At 39.2% G+C, this 14,363-nt stretch overlaps 1 protein-coding gene across 1 annotated transcript in view; it reads left to right on the top strand.

Moving 5' to 3' along the window:
* The window catches only part of ARSB (arylsulfatase B), a 175,275-nt gene that overhangs the window by 85,514 nt on the left and 75,398 nt on the right, over positions 1-14,363 (top strand). Inside the window, exon 5 of the mRNA XM_061430034.1 lies at positions 230-473. Within this exon, the coding sequence (XP_061286018.1) occupies positions 230-473 (244 nt within the window). The remainder of the gene's footprint in view (positions 1-229; positions 474-14,363) is intronic.

Raw genomic sequence — 14,363 nt, 5'->3', positions numbered from 1 at the left:
AGAATTCCATGGTCTCCCGTCAGATGTGTCCCGTGCTGCCCCGTGGTTATGTCTGTCAGACAGAGGGTGGTGTTGGGTGGGAAGAGGGTAGTTGGTACAGAAGAAGGGAAACAGGAATTTCCCTTTTTAGCTCTGAAGCACCATTTAATAACAGGACACATCCAAGTCTTCTCTTAAACATGTCTAGTGATTAAGCTTGTCCTCATGCCATGACCTGATTGTGTTTCAGATAACGGCGGACAGACTTTGGCAGGGGGCAATAACTGGCCCCTCCGAGGAAGAAAGTGGAGCCTGTGGGAGGGAGGCGTGCGAGGCGTGGGCTTTGTGGCCAGCCCCTTGCTGAAGCGGAAGGGCGTGAAGACCCGGGAGCTCATCCACATTTCTGACTGGCTGCCCACCTTGGTGAAGCTGGCGGGGGGCAGCACAAATGGCACCAAGCCTCTGGATGGCTTCGATGTGTGGAACACCATCAGGTACGGCCCATCTTCCTCTTTCACCTCTGAGATCAGAAGCTCTAGGAGCATCTTGACTGGCTGAGAAGGATTGCTTTTATGTGAAAATGATAGTATAGCTTGCAGATAAAAGATAAAAAAAAAAAAAAAAAGAAATGCCTTTACAAATACTGTGTGTATACACACACACACACACACATATATACATATATATGCATCATATGAGGAACAACATCGTCCTCAGTGGCTCACCCTCTACGAGAGGTCTTTACAGTGGAAGCCCTGCTAAGAAATTGGATGGGGTATTGTTTGCTTCCTGCAGAGGGTCAGAAGACCTGTCCTCTTGCCCACTAGGAGAATGGAGGACCAAGGCAGGGAGGGAAGATCTGGAAATAGCCTCATCTTCTAGTTTAGATTTTCCCCTTAGATATACGTGATTTGAAATTAAATATTTAATTGAGCTAGAGAATGACCATTTGAATTAATTTATTATTTCCTCTTGTTTTTTCGTTTAGAACCATTTTTCTCAGCTTGCAATGTGCCAAATATTTATCTGTATTTTCTTCTAAGTGTTGTGGTCTGAGTTTCTTCCATGTAATTCTTGGACTATTGTGATATGATTTTATGTGTTCTACGAGGTCAGTATCTAAATCAGAGGAATGGGGTTTTTTCCCTCAGGTTTTTGAATCATAGACCTCTTTGAGACTCTGAAAACTGAGATTACAAAAAAATGTACCTAAGCATATGCACAAAAGCTTAGATAGAATTTATTTTTATGGTATTAGATATTGATTACATATTATTTGCTATGTACACATAGAAAATATAACATTCTTTGAAAGCCTCTGCCTCTCACTCATTTTTAATACAAAAATTAATAGTCACTTTATGATAAAAAGGAAATAAAAATTTCCAAGCAAAACAAAACTTGAACTTCAGCTTACTGCCAGCTTTCACTGTGAAGGGTATTGGAGTTTGACTTATAGAAGCAGGAGAAAGTTTTGAGACATTTTGCTATGACAACATATGTGTCAGCCTTGACACCCAATCAGTTTTTATTTTTTTGTTTTGTTTTGTGGCTAAAGTGTCATAAGCCCTGGGCTGTAAAAGCACATAATAGCCAATGGAATCAAAACTCTGTGGCATACTTGGCCAAATGAGGCTTGAGTTGAGAAACAGTTGAATTTATTTTGAGTAATTTCCTCTGTCCCAAGAGTCACAGAAGTTATGATATTTAGTAAAGTCCAAGTCATTGATGTTCATCCATATTACCAAATTTTGGACTATCCATCCACATTTCACATTTCAGTGGAATTCCACATTTCAGTCTTAAGATTATCTTGGTCAGAAGTACCTTTAGGACTTTGGCATGTATTTGCTTCTGCTTGCAGAGGAACTGGAAGTTTGGCCACCCTTAAATGCATATTTCAGAAGGTCTTTCCTCAGTATCAGAGGAGAACTTCTTGTGGCCCATCCTAAAGAGAACGAGAGCTCTGCATCCTCCAGCATTATGTCCGTTGACTGCAGGGCTGTAACCAGAATGTTGTCACCAACAGTATTGTCCCAGTATGTGAAACCATGAGAGAGTGGCTTTCCTTTTCTATTTGGAAAAAAGCAAAACTTCTGCCCAGTATCATTAAGTGTCTGTTTCATAAGTGAAGAGCTGCTCTCATCCTATTCCCATTTATGGATTAAAAAGATCCTGAAAACAATGATTCAGCCCCCACTGTCCCGATAAAATGGATGCTTCTCACAACATTAGGCAAGCGTTCATTCAGTACCGGTGGTGGAGCATTTGGCACCCACGCCTGCCAAGGCAGAAAGCATCCAGTCTCACTGACGTCGGGAGCATCTCTTCCAAAGCAGTAAAAACAAATGGACAGCCAAATGTCAGAGACACTCAGTCTGTGCCCAGAGTTCTGGAACTTTTTTTCAGTAAGATATTTGCTTGGAAATACCATTTTCAAGATGATGATAGTTTTTGAAAATTTCAAAAGGGTCTGATGAAAGAGGAATGCCAGTAATGGCAGTAACAGAGGCGGGTGTCTGAAAACATCCAGTTTCCCTAGTTGCATAGTTATCAGTTCCTCTCGAGTCTGCTTCAAAATACTAAATTTTAGAAGAAACTGCCGTTTTGGAGTGGGTGACATTCTGACAGTCTTTGTAATAGGAGTTCTTTGACTTCTATTTTTCACCTGTTTCAAGATACACTGCGTGTTTATCAATTGTAGGGGACATGACCTCTCCAAGTTCTTTCTGATTCTGTGGTTTCTCTGCTTTTCAGCTTGATAAGCTACCTATAGTTTGTTTCAAGTCCTTTCAAAGGGTTTTTGAACTTATTTTATGTTTCATTAAACTTACATAAACGTAAGCAGAACCCCTAATCGTAATGGAAGGAATGTTTTTCCTTTCTGATCAGTGGGAAACTGATCTAGATGTTATAATAATTTTCCCAACCCAGGGATCGAACTGGGTTCCATCCCACACTGCAGGCAGATTCTTGACCATCTGAGCCACAAGGGAAGCCCCTTATTATTATAAGGGTGGTGACAATCAAATATTATCTGATGATGTGAAATATCTTGAAAACTTACTATGAAACTATAAAGACTTTCCCCACCTCATGGATTCAATTTTAAGAGAAATGTTGAAGGAAAGATAAGTCACTTTTCATCCCATTTTCACAGATACCATGAGGCCTAAAGCAGTTGTGATACTTAATGAGCCAAAGTTTAAGAACGTCGCTCAGTCGTGTCTGACTCTTTGCGACCCCATGGACTGTAGCCTACCAGGCTCCTCTGTCCATGGGATTTTCCAGGCAGTAGTACTGGAGTGGATTGCCATTTCCTTCTCCAGGGGATCTTCCCAACCCAGGGATTGAACCCGGGTCTCCCACAGTATAGACAGACGCTTTACCGTCTGAGCCACCAGGGAAGTCCCAAACTAAAACGATGCTTTATTTAAAATATTAAGACAACTCAGACTGATTTTTGAGTAGTTATTACTGAATAATAACTTCATTGTTATTATTATTGAATATTTCCCTTTTCACTGATTTGTGGTACCACTTTATGTTCTTATTAGTGCTATGATCTGTCTGGGTGCCATCTGTATTAATCCACTGAGTTATCTGTTCTTATGTTAGCACCTGACTGTTGTAATCTGTAATCTTCTATTAATACAACTTTTAGAGTATATTTATATACCTGGCAGAAAGAGCTGTTCCCCTCCCCATTATATTTCCTTTACAAAATCTCCTTGACAAGTCTCACTTCTCCCTGGTGGTCGAGTGGTTAAGACTCCACACTGCTAGTGCAAGGGGCACAGGTTTGATCCCTGGTCAGGAAAGTAAGATCTCATGTGCCCCATGGCAAAAAAATTTAAAAATAAATTGAGATGAGTCAAAGGCTCCTTAGGTCCATGAATATCTCATAGGGATTATTAAGTGATGTTTTAAAGTAAATCACTTTAAAAAAAGAAAAAGCAGGATTTTAAAATATATCTTATAATACAATGATGCATGAATGGGTAATGATTATGTAATGTAAATTGTATAGCCTCAATCACAAAAAAATAAATGAGATTAACCACGAACATTAATTTGGGAAGAGTGGAGGTATTTGTCTTCTCACCTAAATCTTCCCCCTGCTGGTTGATGCTCTTTTCTTTTTGTTTGTTTTTTTGTAATTATTTTTTCTCTATATATTCCATTTTGGATAGATTCTGTTAGTATGCCTTCAAGTTTATTAATTTTTTTCTTAATTCTTACTCTTCTGTTAAGTCTGCCCAACATATTTTTCTTTTTTGAAAATTTATTTTTAAATGTGATAAATACACATAACAAAATTTACTATCTTAACCATTTTTAAGTGTACAGTTCAGTAGTGTTACGTGTATTCACATTGTTATATAACTAATATCCAGAAACTTTTTTATCTTGCAAAACTAAAACTATGTATACATTAAACAACAATTTTCTACCTCCCCCTCTCCCCAGCCCCTGGCAACCACCCTTCTACTTCCTGTCCCGATAAATGTGACTACTGTAGATACTTCATACCGGTGAAATTCTACAGTATCTGTGGTTTTGTGACTGGCTTGTTTCCTTTACCATAATATCCTCAGAGTCCATTCATATAGCATGTATAAGAATTTCCTTCCTTTCTAAAGGCTGGTGAATATTCCACCACATTTTGATTTTCCATACATCCAGTGTTGGCCAGTTGTGTTGTTCCCCCTTTGGCTTTTGTGAATGATGCTGCTCTGAGCATAGGTGTACAAATATCTCTTTGAGACCCTGCTCTCAATTCTTTGGGTTATATACATAGAAGTGACATTGCTGTACCATGTGGTAATTCTGCTTCTAAGTTTTTGAAGAGCTGCTGTACTGTTTTCCGTAGTAGCGGTACCATTTCATATTCCGACAGTGTACAAGAGTTCCAGTTTCTCCTCATCCTCATCAGCACTGATTCTTTCCCTCCCTTAAAGAAAATCTGCTATGCGCCATCCTGATGGGTGTGAAGTGATATCTCATTGTGACTTTGATTTGCATCTCCCTTGTATTTAGTGATACTGAGTATCGTCCATGTGTTTGCAGATCATTTGTGTATCTTCCTTGGAGAGATATCTACTTGAATCCTTCATCGATTTTTAAATGAGATTTTTGTTGTTGTTACTATTGAGTTGTAGAAGTTCTTTATACATTCTGGATATTAACTCCTTGTTATATATATTGTTAGCAGATATTTTCTCCTATTCTGTAGATTGCCTTTTCTTCCTAATGAATATGTCCTTGGATGTATGTCTTTTAAAGGAGTCATGAATTCTGTATATTTAAAAAATTTGAATGCAAGTTATTAGCTTAATATTTTTGAATCTTATATTAATCATCAATAGTCTTACAGTCAATTGTGCAATTAAAAATATTCATAATTTATAGTATCAATTATTTGTATTAAAATATAGTTGATTTACAATATTGTGTTAATTTCTGGTGTCAAAGTTATATATACACATTTTTCAGATTATTTTCCATTATAGCTTCCATCACACAAGTTATTGAATATAGTTCCCTGTGCTATGCAGTAAGTCCTCATTGCTCACCTATTTTATATAGAGCAATTTGCATCTGTTAATCCTGTACTCCTAATTTATCCTTCACCTCCTCCCTTCCCCTTTGGTAACCATAAATTTGTTTTCTGTGTCTGTGAGTCTGCTTCTGTTTTGTATATGGATTCATTTGTATTATTTTTTAGATTCCACGTATAAGTAATATAATATTTGTCTTTCTCTGTCTGACTTACTTCACTTAGTATGATATTCTCTGGATCCATCCATATTGCTGCAAAAGGCAATATTTCATTCTTTTTTATGACTAATATTCCATTGCATACATTACCGCATATTCTTAAACCAGTCGTCAGTTGACGGCCACTTAGGTTGTTTCCATGTCTTGGCTACTGTAAGAGTGCTGCTGTAAACACGGTATCTCTTTGATTTAGAGTTTCCATCTTTTTAGGATATATGCTCAGGAGTGGGATTGCTGAATCATAGGATAACCCTATTTTTAGCTTCTTAGGGAACCTCAATATTATTCTCCACAGTGATTGCAACAACTTATTTTCCCACCAACAGTGTAGAAGGGTTCCTAGAAAAAGGAACCAGCACTTATTGTTTGTAGAATTTTGATGATGGCCATTCTGACCGATGTGAGGTGATACCTCATTGTATTTTGATTTGCACTTCTCTAGTAATTACTGATGTTGACATCTTTTCATGTGCCTATTGGCCATCTGTCTTCTTTGGAGAAATATCTATTTAGTTCTTGTGCTTGTTTTTTGATTGGGTTATTTGTTTTTGATATTGATTTGTATGAGCTGTTTGTATGTTTTGGGTATTAACTCCTCATCAGTTGCATCATGTGCAAATATTTTCTCCCATTTGGTTGATTGTCTTTTCATTTTGTTGATGATTTCCTTTGCTTTTAAGTTTGATTAGTTCCCATGTGTTTATTTTTGCTCTTCTTTCTTTTGCCTTGGAAGACTGATCTAAGAAAATATTCCTGCGATTTATGTCTGAGAATGTTTTGCCTCTATCCATTCTGGTTTTCATCTCACATGTTGCAAGTTTGCACTTTAGAAGTCCAGCTTGGATCTTTTATATCGTTTTTAATCCAACTTTCTAAACATACAGAATATAGTTTTAATAACCGTTTTAATGTCCTCTGCTAATTCCAACAGCTATGTCAGTTCTAGGTTGGTACTGATTAGTCAGTCACCTCATTGTGGGTCTCGTTTTCCTGACTTTTAATCTTTGATTTGATGCCAGACATTGTACATTTTACTTTCTTGGATATTTATTTATTGTTATGAATCTTCTTGATTTGTACTGAAATGCAGTTGAGGATACTTGGAGCCTTCAGGATATTGCATTTATGATTTATTAGGCATTATGTCCATGTCAGTGTCCGGTCGTGGACAATAGTCTTCACTGCTGAGTCAAAACCTTCCGAGTAATCTACCAAATGTCCTTTGAATTTAAGTTTTTCCAGTCTGGCAGATGGGAGTAGATATAACTATTTCTAACCCTATGTGAGTGCTGGGCACTGGTTCCTTTCATCCTTTCAGGTAGTTCTTTCCCTAGTTTGGGGTAGTTCTCTCGCATACATCTGATCAGTGCTCAGCTAAATATTCTAAGGGACTTTCTACAAACCTCCAAGGCTCTCTGTGCAGCTTTCTCTTCTCTGGTACTCCATCCTGTCAACTCTAGGGTCTCCCTGGCACCTCAGCTCTCAAGTCAGGGAGTCCATGGGGCTATGCCTCAATTCCCCACCCCTACAGCGGCCTGGAATCTTACCATTCTCATGGTAATAAGTGAGGACAGTGATAAGAATTCCTGTGTTTCCTGTCCTTTGCCTGATAGCTCATCTTTTGAAAACTGTTGTTTCATATGTTCTGTTTCTCTTTAGGTTGTTTTAGGTAGGAGGGTAGGTCCAGTCTGCCTGTTACTCCATCTTGACTAGAAATAGAAATACCCAAAGAATATTTTACTATCCTGTTTATTTTCTACTTTCAAATGCTTTTCAAGTCAATCTGGGATCGTAGAACCAGCTTTCTGAAACATAATATTGTAAGTCTTATAACTCTTCCAGAGAGTTTTTCTTCTTTATAAACATTTGTAATCATAGATAGAGAAATTATATATATTGATCTATAAGTTAATTACTTTTTATATTACAAATATTCCTTAATTTTCACATTCTCAGTTCCTAATTTTAATTGATCTTTTCATTTATTTGGTTAATACTTTAAAGTAATTTTCATAGAGGTACATAAATGATAAGGTTTTTAAAAAAAATCTTCATATATGGAAGAATATCTTTCTGCTACCTTCAAACATAAGTAATAATTTGACAAAGCTGCTGCTGCTGCTGCTGCTAAGTCGCTTCAGTCGTGTCCGACTCTGTGTGACCCCATAGACGGCAGCCCACCAGGCTCCCCGTCCCTGGGATTCTCCAGGCAAGAACACTGGAGTGGGTTGTCATTTCCTTCTCCAATGCATGAAAGTGAAAAGTGGAAGTGAAGTCGCTCAGTTGTGTCCGACTCCTTGTGACCCCATGGACTGCAGCCTTCCAGGCTCCTCCATCCATGGGATTTTCCAGGCAAGAGTCCTAGAGTGGGTTCCTTTGACAAGGAATTATTGTCAAATGTGTTCTCCTCATTACTCTATAGACATTGCTTTATTGTCTTCTGATAAGTACCATTACAGCAAAGTGTACCAGGTTTACCTGATAACAGAAAAGCTAAGATTACAATCTTGGTATATCTGACAAGGTGGAATTTATGTCAAAATCATTGTTAAGAATAATGGTGGAAATGGTGCAAATGATTTCTTCTTTGATCCGTGTGTTTAGACCCATTTATTTTCCAAATTTTCAGATTTTCTCTGTTAGATTATTGATTTCTAGTTTAATCATATTGTTGTCAGAGGACATACATTTTATTATTTCAGTCCTTTTAAATTTGAGACTTGCCTCACTTTCTTGGAACCTGTGCCAGGTAGTCTTGAAAAGAATGTGTATTTTGTAGTTGTTAGGTATAATATTAGGTTTTTTTTTTTTTTTTTGTGATCCAACCAGAAAATATTTTACTTCAGTAAATGAGTTTTAATATATATATTAAGAAAAGTATTAACTATACTTTTCTTAGCTCTGTTATTTTATATTATTTTTTTATGTTTGATTAGAGCAATGTATGGTTTATTCCAGTGGCATCATTATATTAATATATTTATGTAATTCTCTTAGTCACTTTTTAGGTTCTGCTATTTGGTTTGTCAGCTTTAAATGTTGTCTTTGACTTCTACTTATTACCTGTAAGAACATCAACAAGTTATTCAATTCTACCCATTGTCTTACCTTTCTCTTTCAGTGCTATTTTTAGTTGTATTATTTCTACTTTGAGCATATAATATTATAATGCTGTTTTTCTACCCTTGTCCACAATTTTGCTTTTGTCTTAGATCTATAATAATATATTCTGTGCTAAACACTTGTCCATTCCTAAAGTGTTCTCAATTATCTCTGAGTTGGAGGAATTCATTTGTTAATAGATTTCTCAGGATTCTTTGAATTTCTGCCTTGATATTGAAGCCATTCCTACAGCCTTGATGATACTGAAACAGTTGAACTGATATAAGCTCCTTGTCTCATATACTTTTTTTCCTTGAGCTTCTTGACAGTGTTACCCTACTGTATACTTGTTCTGTATGCCCCTGTTGATAACTTTCATGTTACCTGGATCTCATTTCATTTGCAAGTGAGTTGGTCCTTTTGCCTAGAGGTCTGAAAGGTTTTTGTTATCACTAGTATTATTTAAAGTTGAAGACTTTTACTAGATAAGTCTCAAAGGTGACCAAACTGAGTCACTTTCCCAGATGCACAGTGGGGTACATTGAGGTCTTTAGTTTCAGAGTTTTTGGTGTTGGTCACTCAGTGCGGGGGCCTCTCTTTCTGGGTTTGTCAGATACAACCTGAGTCCCTTCCCCTCTTGGACCCCTGCACCCTCTTGGGCACAATCCCTGACCCCTTCCCTAGGTGGGAACCAGCACTGACCCTCCAGGGCTTAGATGGCTATTTCCTCATGTCCATCGAGGTTTAAACATGTTCTGTCTCCTGCTTATGTTGTAGGCTTGAGTGTTGGGTAATTTTACTTTCTTTCCTTTTCAGCATGTCTTTTAAGGGTAATGTGTGGAGAGATTCAAATGTAGATGGCCACCAATATCCTATGGAAATCTGGAAATTCACACGTTCTTTGGCTCTTGCTCCAGTGTAAGAAAAATGGGCCTGGAAACTGGAAATGAAGCTTATAAAATGGCTTATAAAGTAAAGATGAGCTACCAACCAGTAGCTCTGCATTCAAAGTCTATGTATATCTAGTCACTTCAGTCAAGTGAATATACATCTAAATATATGTGTGTGTGTATACATATATATATCACATGTATGCATGTATGTATTTGTTCGGTTGACGCAAAATGTTTAAGAAGTGATGCAGTGTTTTTTGACTTCCTACTTCTCCCTCTCTGACAAAAGAGCTTCTTCTCTATGTCCATAGTTATGCAGTGTTCTGGGATTATCTCAGACATTTTCTGTTCGGCTGCATCACATTCTAGGGTGTGACCTAGCTGCCTAATTTCTTCTGTTCCCTCCCAGGTTGGTCTTGCATTTGCTGCCTGGAGGGACAGGAGAGGGAAGAAACCAGTGGTGAGGGACGAAAGGTGTGCTGGTTCAGCTCTGAAGCCAGCTGATGAGAGATCCCCGCCCACTTTTGTTCAGTGTGACCTCTAAGGCCTAAGTTTTGGTCTTCCCTCATAGCTTGGTTGGTAAAGCATCTGCCTGCAATGCAAGAGAACCCGGTTCGATTCCTGGGTCAGGAAGATCGGCTGGAGAAGGGATAGGCTACTCAGTCCAGTATTCTTGGGCTTTCCTGGTGGCTCAGCTGGTGAAGAATCCACCTGCAACGAGGGAGACCTGGGTTTGATCCCTGGGTTGGGAAGATCCCCTGAAGAAGGGAAAGGCTACCCACTCCAGTGTTCTGGCCTCGAGAATTCCATGGGCTGTATAGTCCAGGGAGTCTCAGAGAGCTGGACACGACTGAGCGACTTTCACTTCACTTTGAGTTCCGTAGCTAGACATAGACAAAGTGAATCCATCTTTTTCTGCTTTCTTTGGGACCAGGTTTTAATTCTTCCGTTCGAATCCAGGAATATGCTGTTAATCTCTTCAGTCCTGAGTGAAAATGCCCTCAGGACTTTGGCATCTGGTCTTCTCTTTAGTTTCCAACACTGTTGCCAGTTTTCCTCTTTTTGTAATTCTTCACGGGTATTATAATGGAAATTGGGAAAAAAGGGATATTAGGTTCTGCTGATTTGCCCTGATACTAACCTGGAAGTCCTACCAATTATTTTTTAATAATGAATAGGAAAAGATTGTAATAAAGGTATGACTCAGTTATTGTGAATAATATTGTATCTTTTAGTGTAGCCTACTTTAATATTTAATGATTCCTTAAAGGTGTACATGAAAAATTTCTCTCATATAAAACTCTACATCAGGTGGATTTAAGTTACGTATTTCCTCACCAATCTTAGTCAAAATGTTTTGATTTCCATGGCTAAACACTTTATTCGTGGTAACATTTGCATGTTAAGATGGCTTTTAAAGGAGCATGGAATTTACACAAACCCAATATCACCGTCACCCACATAACAAAGAAAACATATCCTGGGAGCAATGTCACTAGTGTAACGGTTGAAAATGTGGACTCTGTGGTTAGATGTGGTTCAGATCTGGTCTTTGCCATTTATTATTTGTGTGATCTTGGGCAAGTTACTTTATGTCTCCAAGCATCAGTTTCCTTGTGTGTAAAATGTAACATTAGTGATGCCCACTTCATAGGCACTTACGTGAGGACATCATGAAAGAATATGTTTGAAACAGCACGGAGCCTGGAACATAGTATCAATAACAACTCAGTAGCTTTAGGGGAAGATAGTAAGGATGATGATAATTCTTACAGAAAGTTAACAGGATGGAAGATAATCTGTGGGCGTTTCTTGGATTTTTTATCAATAATTTTTTTTTTCAAAAATTCATGTCTGGAAATATTGCCATGGCTATTTCTGTTTCTAAAAATTTGAGATTGTCCTCCAGGGTGTGTCTTTTCTATGACAGATGGTCAGCAGCTAGTGGTAAAAGAAGTGTAGAATATCATAGCACTTCATTTATTTATGGGAAATGTTTTACTGCCCCACCCTTCAACTAGTTGGAAAATGAAAGTCAAAAACTGGAAACTCTATTTATAAATGGACAGTGCTGTGATCTCAGTGTCTGAAACTGTAGACTTTTAGAAAATATTTATAGCATATTGGAAACTAGTTACTGATCAGTGTATCCTTGCCCCATTTAAAAAAAAAAAAAAACTAACCCAGAAAACATGAAATTTGGGTAAATTAAAATTGAATAATGAAATGGTGTTACTGGTCGGGGCATAGACTTGGATCACCATGATATTGAATGGTTTGCCTTGGAAACAAACAGAGATCGTTCTGTTGCTTTTGAGATTGCATCCAAGTACTGCATTTTGGACTCTTTTGTTGACCATGATAGCTACTCCATTTCTTCTAAGGGATTCCTGCCCACAGTAGTAGGAAACTAAAGAGAAGACCAGATGCCAAAGTCCTGAGGGGATTTTCACTCACGCCAGGGCTGAAGAGATGTAATGGTCCTCTGAGTTAAATTCACCCATTCCAGTCCATCTTAGTTCAATGATTCCTAGAATGTCAACATTCACTCTTGCCATCTCCTGTTTGACCACTTCCAATTTGCCGTGATTCATGGCCCTGACATTCCAGGTTCCTGTGCAATATTGCTCTTTACAGCATCGGACCTTGCTTCTATCACCAGTCACATCCACAACTGGGTATTGTTTTTGTTTTGGCTCCATCCCTTCATTCTTTCTGGAGTTATTTCTCCACTGATCTCCAGTAGCATATTGGGCACCTACCGACCTGGGGAGTTCCCCTTTCAGGATCCTATCATTTTGCCTTTTCATACTGTTCACGGGGTTCTCAAGGCAAGACTACTGAAGTGGTTTGCCATTCCCTTCTCCAGTGGACCACATTCTGTCAGACCTCTCCACCATGACCCGCCCGTCTTGGGTAGCCCCACAGGGCATGGCTTAGTTTCACTGAGTTAGACAAGGCTGTGGTCCATGTGATCTGATTGGCCTGTTGTCTGTGACTGTGGTTTCTGTCTGTCTGCCCTCTGATGCCCTCTCTCAGTGCCTACCTCTACTTGGGTTTCTCTTACCTTGGACATGGGGTCTCTCTTCACGGCTGCTCCAGCAAGGCGCAGCTGCTGCTCCTTACCTCAGACGTGGGGTAGCTCCTCCCGGCCGCGCTTATGCACCATCGCAGCTGCCTGCCCTTGAATTGTTCTGGGCTCCAAAATCACTGCAGATAGGTGACTGCAGCCATGAAATTAAAAGACGCTTTCTCCTTGGAAGGAAAGTTATGACCAACCTAGACAGCATATTAAAAAGCAGAGACATTACTTTGCCAACAAAGGTCCGTCTAGTCAAGGCTATGGTTTTTCCAGTGGTCATGTATGGATGTGCTGCTGCTGCTAAGTCGTTTCAGTTGTGTCTGACTCTGTGTGACCCCAAAGATGGCAGCCCACCAGGCTCCCCCATCCCTGGGATTCTCCAGGCAAGAACACTAGAGTGGGTTGCCATTTCCTTCTCCAATGATGAAAGTGAAAAGTGAAAGTGAAGTTGCTGAGTCGTGTCCAACTCCTAGTGACCCCATGGACTGCAGCCTACCAGGGTCCTCCATCCATGGGATTTTCCAGGCAAGAGTACTGGGGTGGGCTGCCATTGCCTTCTCCAGTATGGATGTGACAGTTGGACTATAAAGAAAGCTGAGCGCTGAAGAATTGATGCTTTTGAACTGTGGTGTTGAGAGTCTTGAGAATGGGACTCTCTTGAGAGTCCCTTGAACTGTGAGATCCAACCAGTCCATCCTAAAGGAGATCAGTCCTGGGTGTTCATTGGAAGGACTGATGTTGAAGCTGAAACTCCAATACTTTGGCCACCTGATGTGAGGAGCTGACTCATTGGAAAAGATCCTGATGCTGGGAAAGATTGAGATTGGGGGCAGGAGGAGAAGGGAATGACAGAGGATGAGATGGTTGGATGGCATCACCGACTCAATGGACATGGGTTTGGGTGGACTCCAGGAGTTGGTGATGGACAGAGAGGCCTGGCGTGCTGCAGTTCACGGGGTCTCAAAGAGTTGGACATGACTGAGTGACTGAACTGTTCTAAATGAAATGGCATCAGAGACAACTGTATACCATTTTATATAAGTCTTTAAGAGAAGAAGATGGAGAAAAATTATTTATTCTTTTGTTAATAGAGGCACTTGAAGTAAACAGAGATGTTTGTTAATGGATCCTTAAAAATAAGCTGAATGAATGGAAATGTAATATATTTAAAAAGATACTGAGTCCATGTCTACATTTGATGGAGGAGACAATTTAGCATACTGGCTCTGAGTGGGGAATTCAGGAGTTTTCCTGAGTTCCAAACCCAGTTCTGTCACCGGCCCAAACACATGATCTCGTAAGTCAGTCAACTGCTCTGTGCCAAGGTTGTGTCTGTCATAATGTAGAAGATTAAATGAGATAGTACACGCAAAACATTTGCACTGGTGTGAAGCACACAATAAATGCTCTCTAAATTCTAGCTACTATTATTCAAAAGAACTTGGCCGAAACAACCTCCACTCCTCATTCCCGAGTGGCTCGGTGGTAAAGAATCCACCTGCCAATGCAGGAGATCCTGGTTCAAT

The sequence above is a fragment of the Bos javanicus genome, chromosome 10, assembly GCF_032452875.1.
Source record: "Bos javanicus breed banteng chromosome 10, ARS-OSU_banteng_1.0, whole genome shotgun sequence".
NCBI classification, from domain to species: Eukaryota; Metazoa; Chordata; class Mammalia; order Artiodactyla; family Bovidae; genus Bos; species Bos javanicus.
This window is presented reverse-complemented; position numbering and strand designations above follow the sequence as displayed.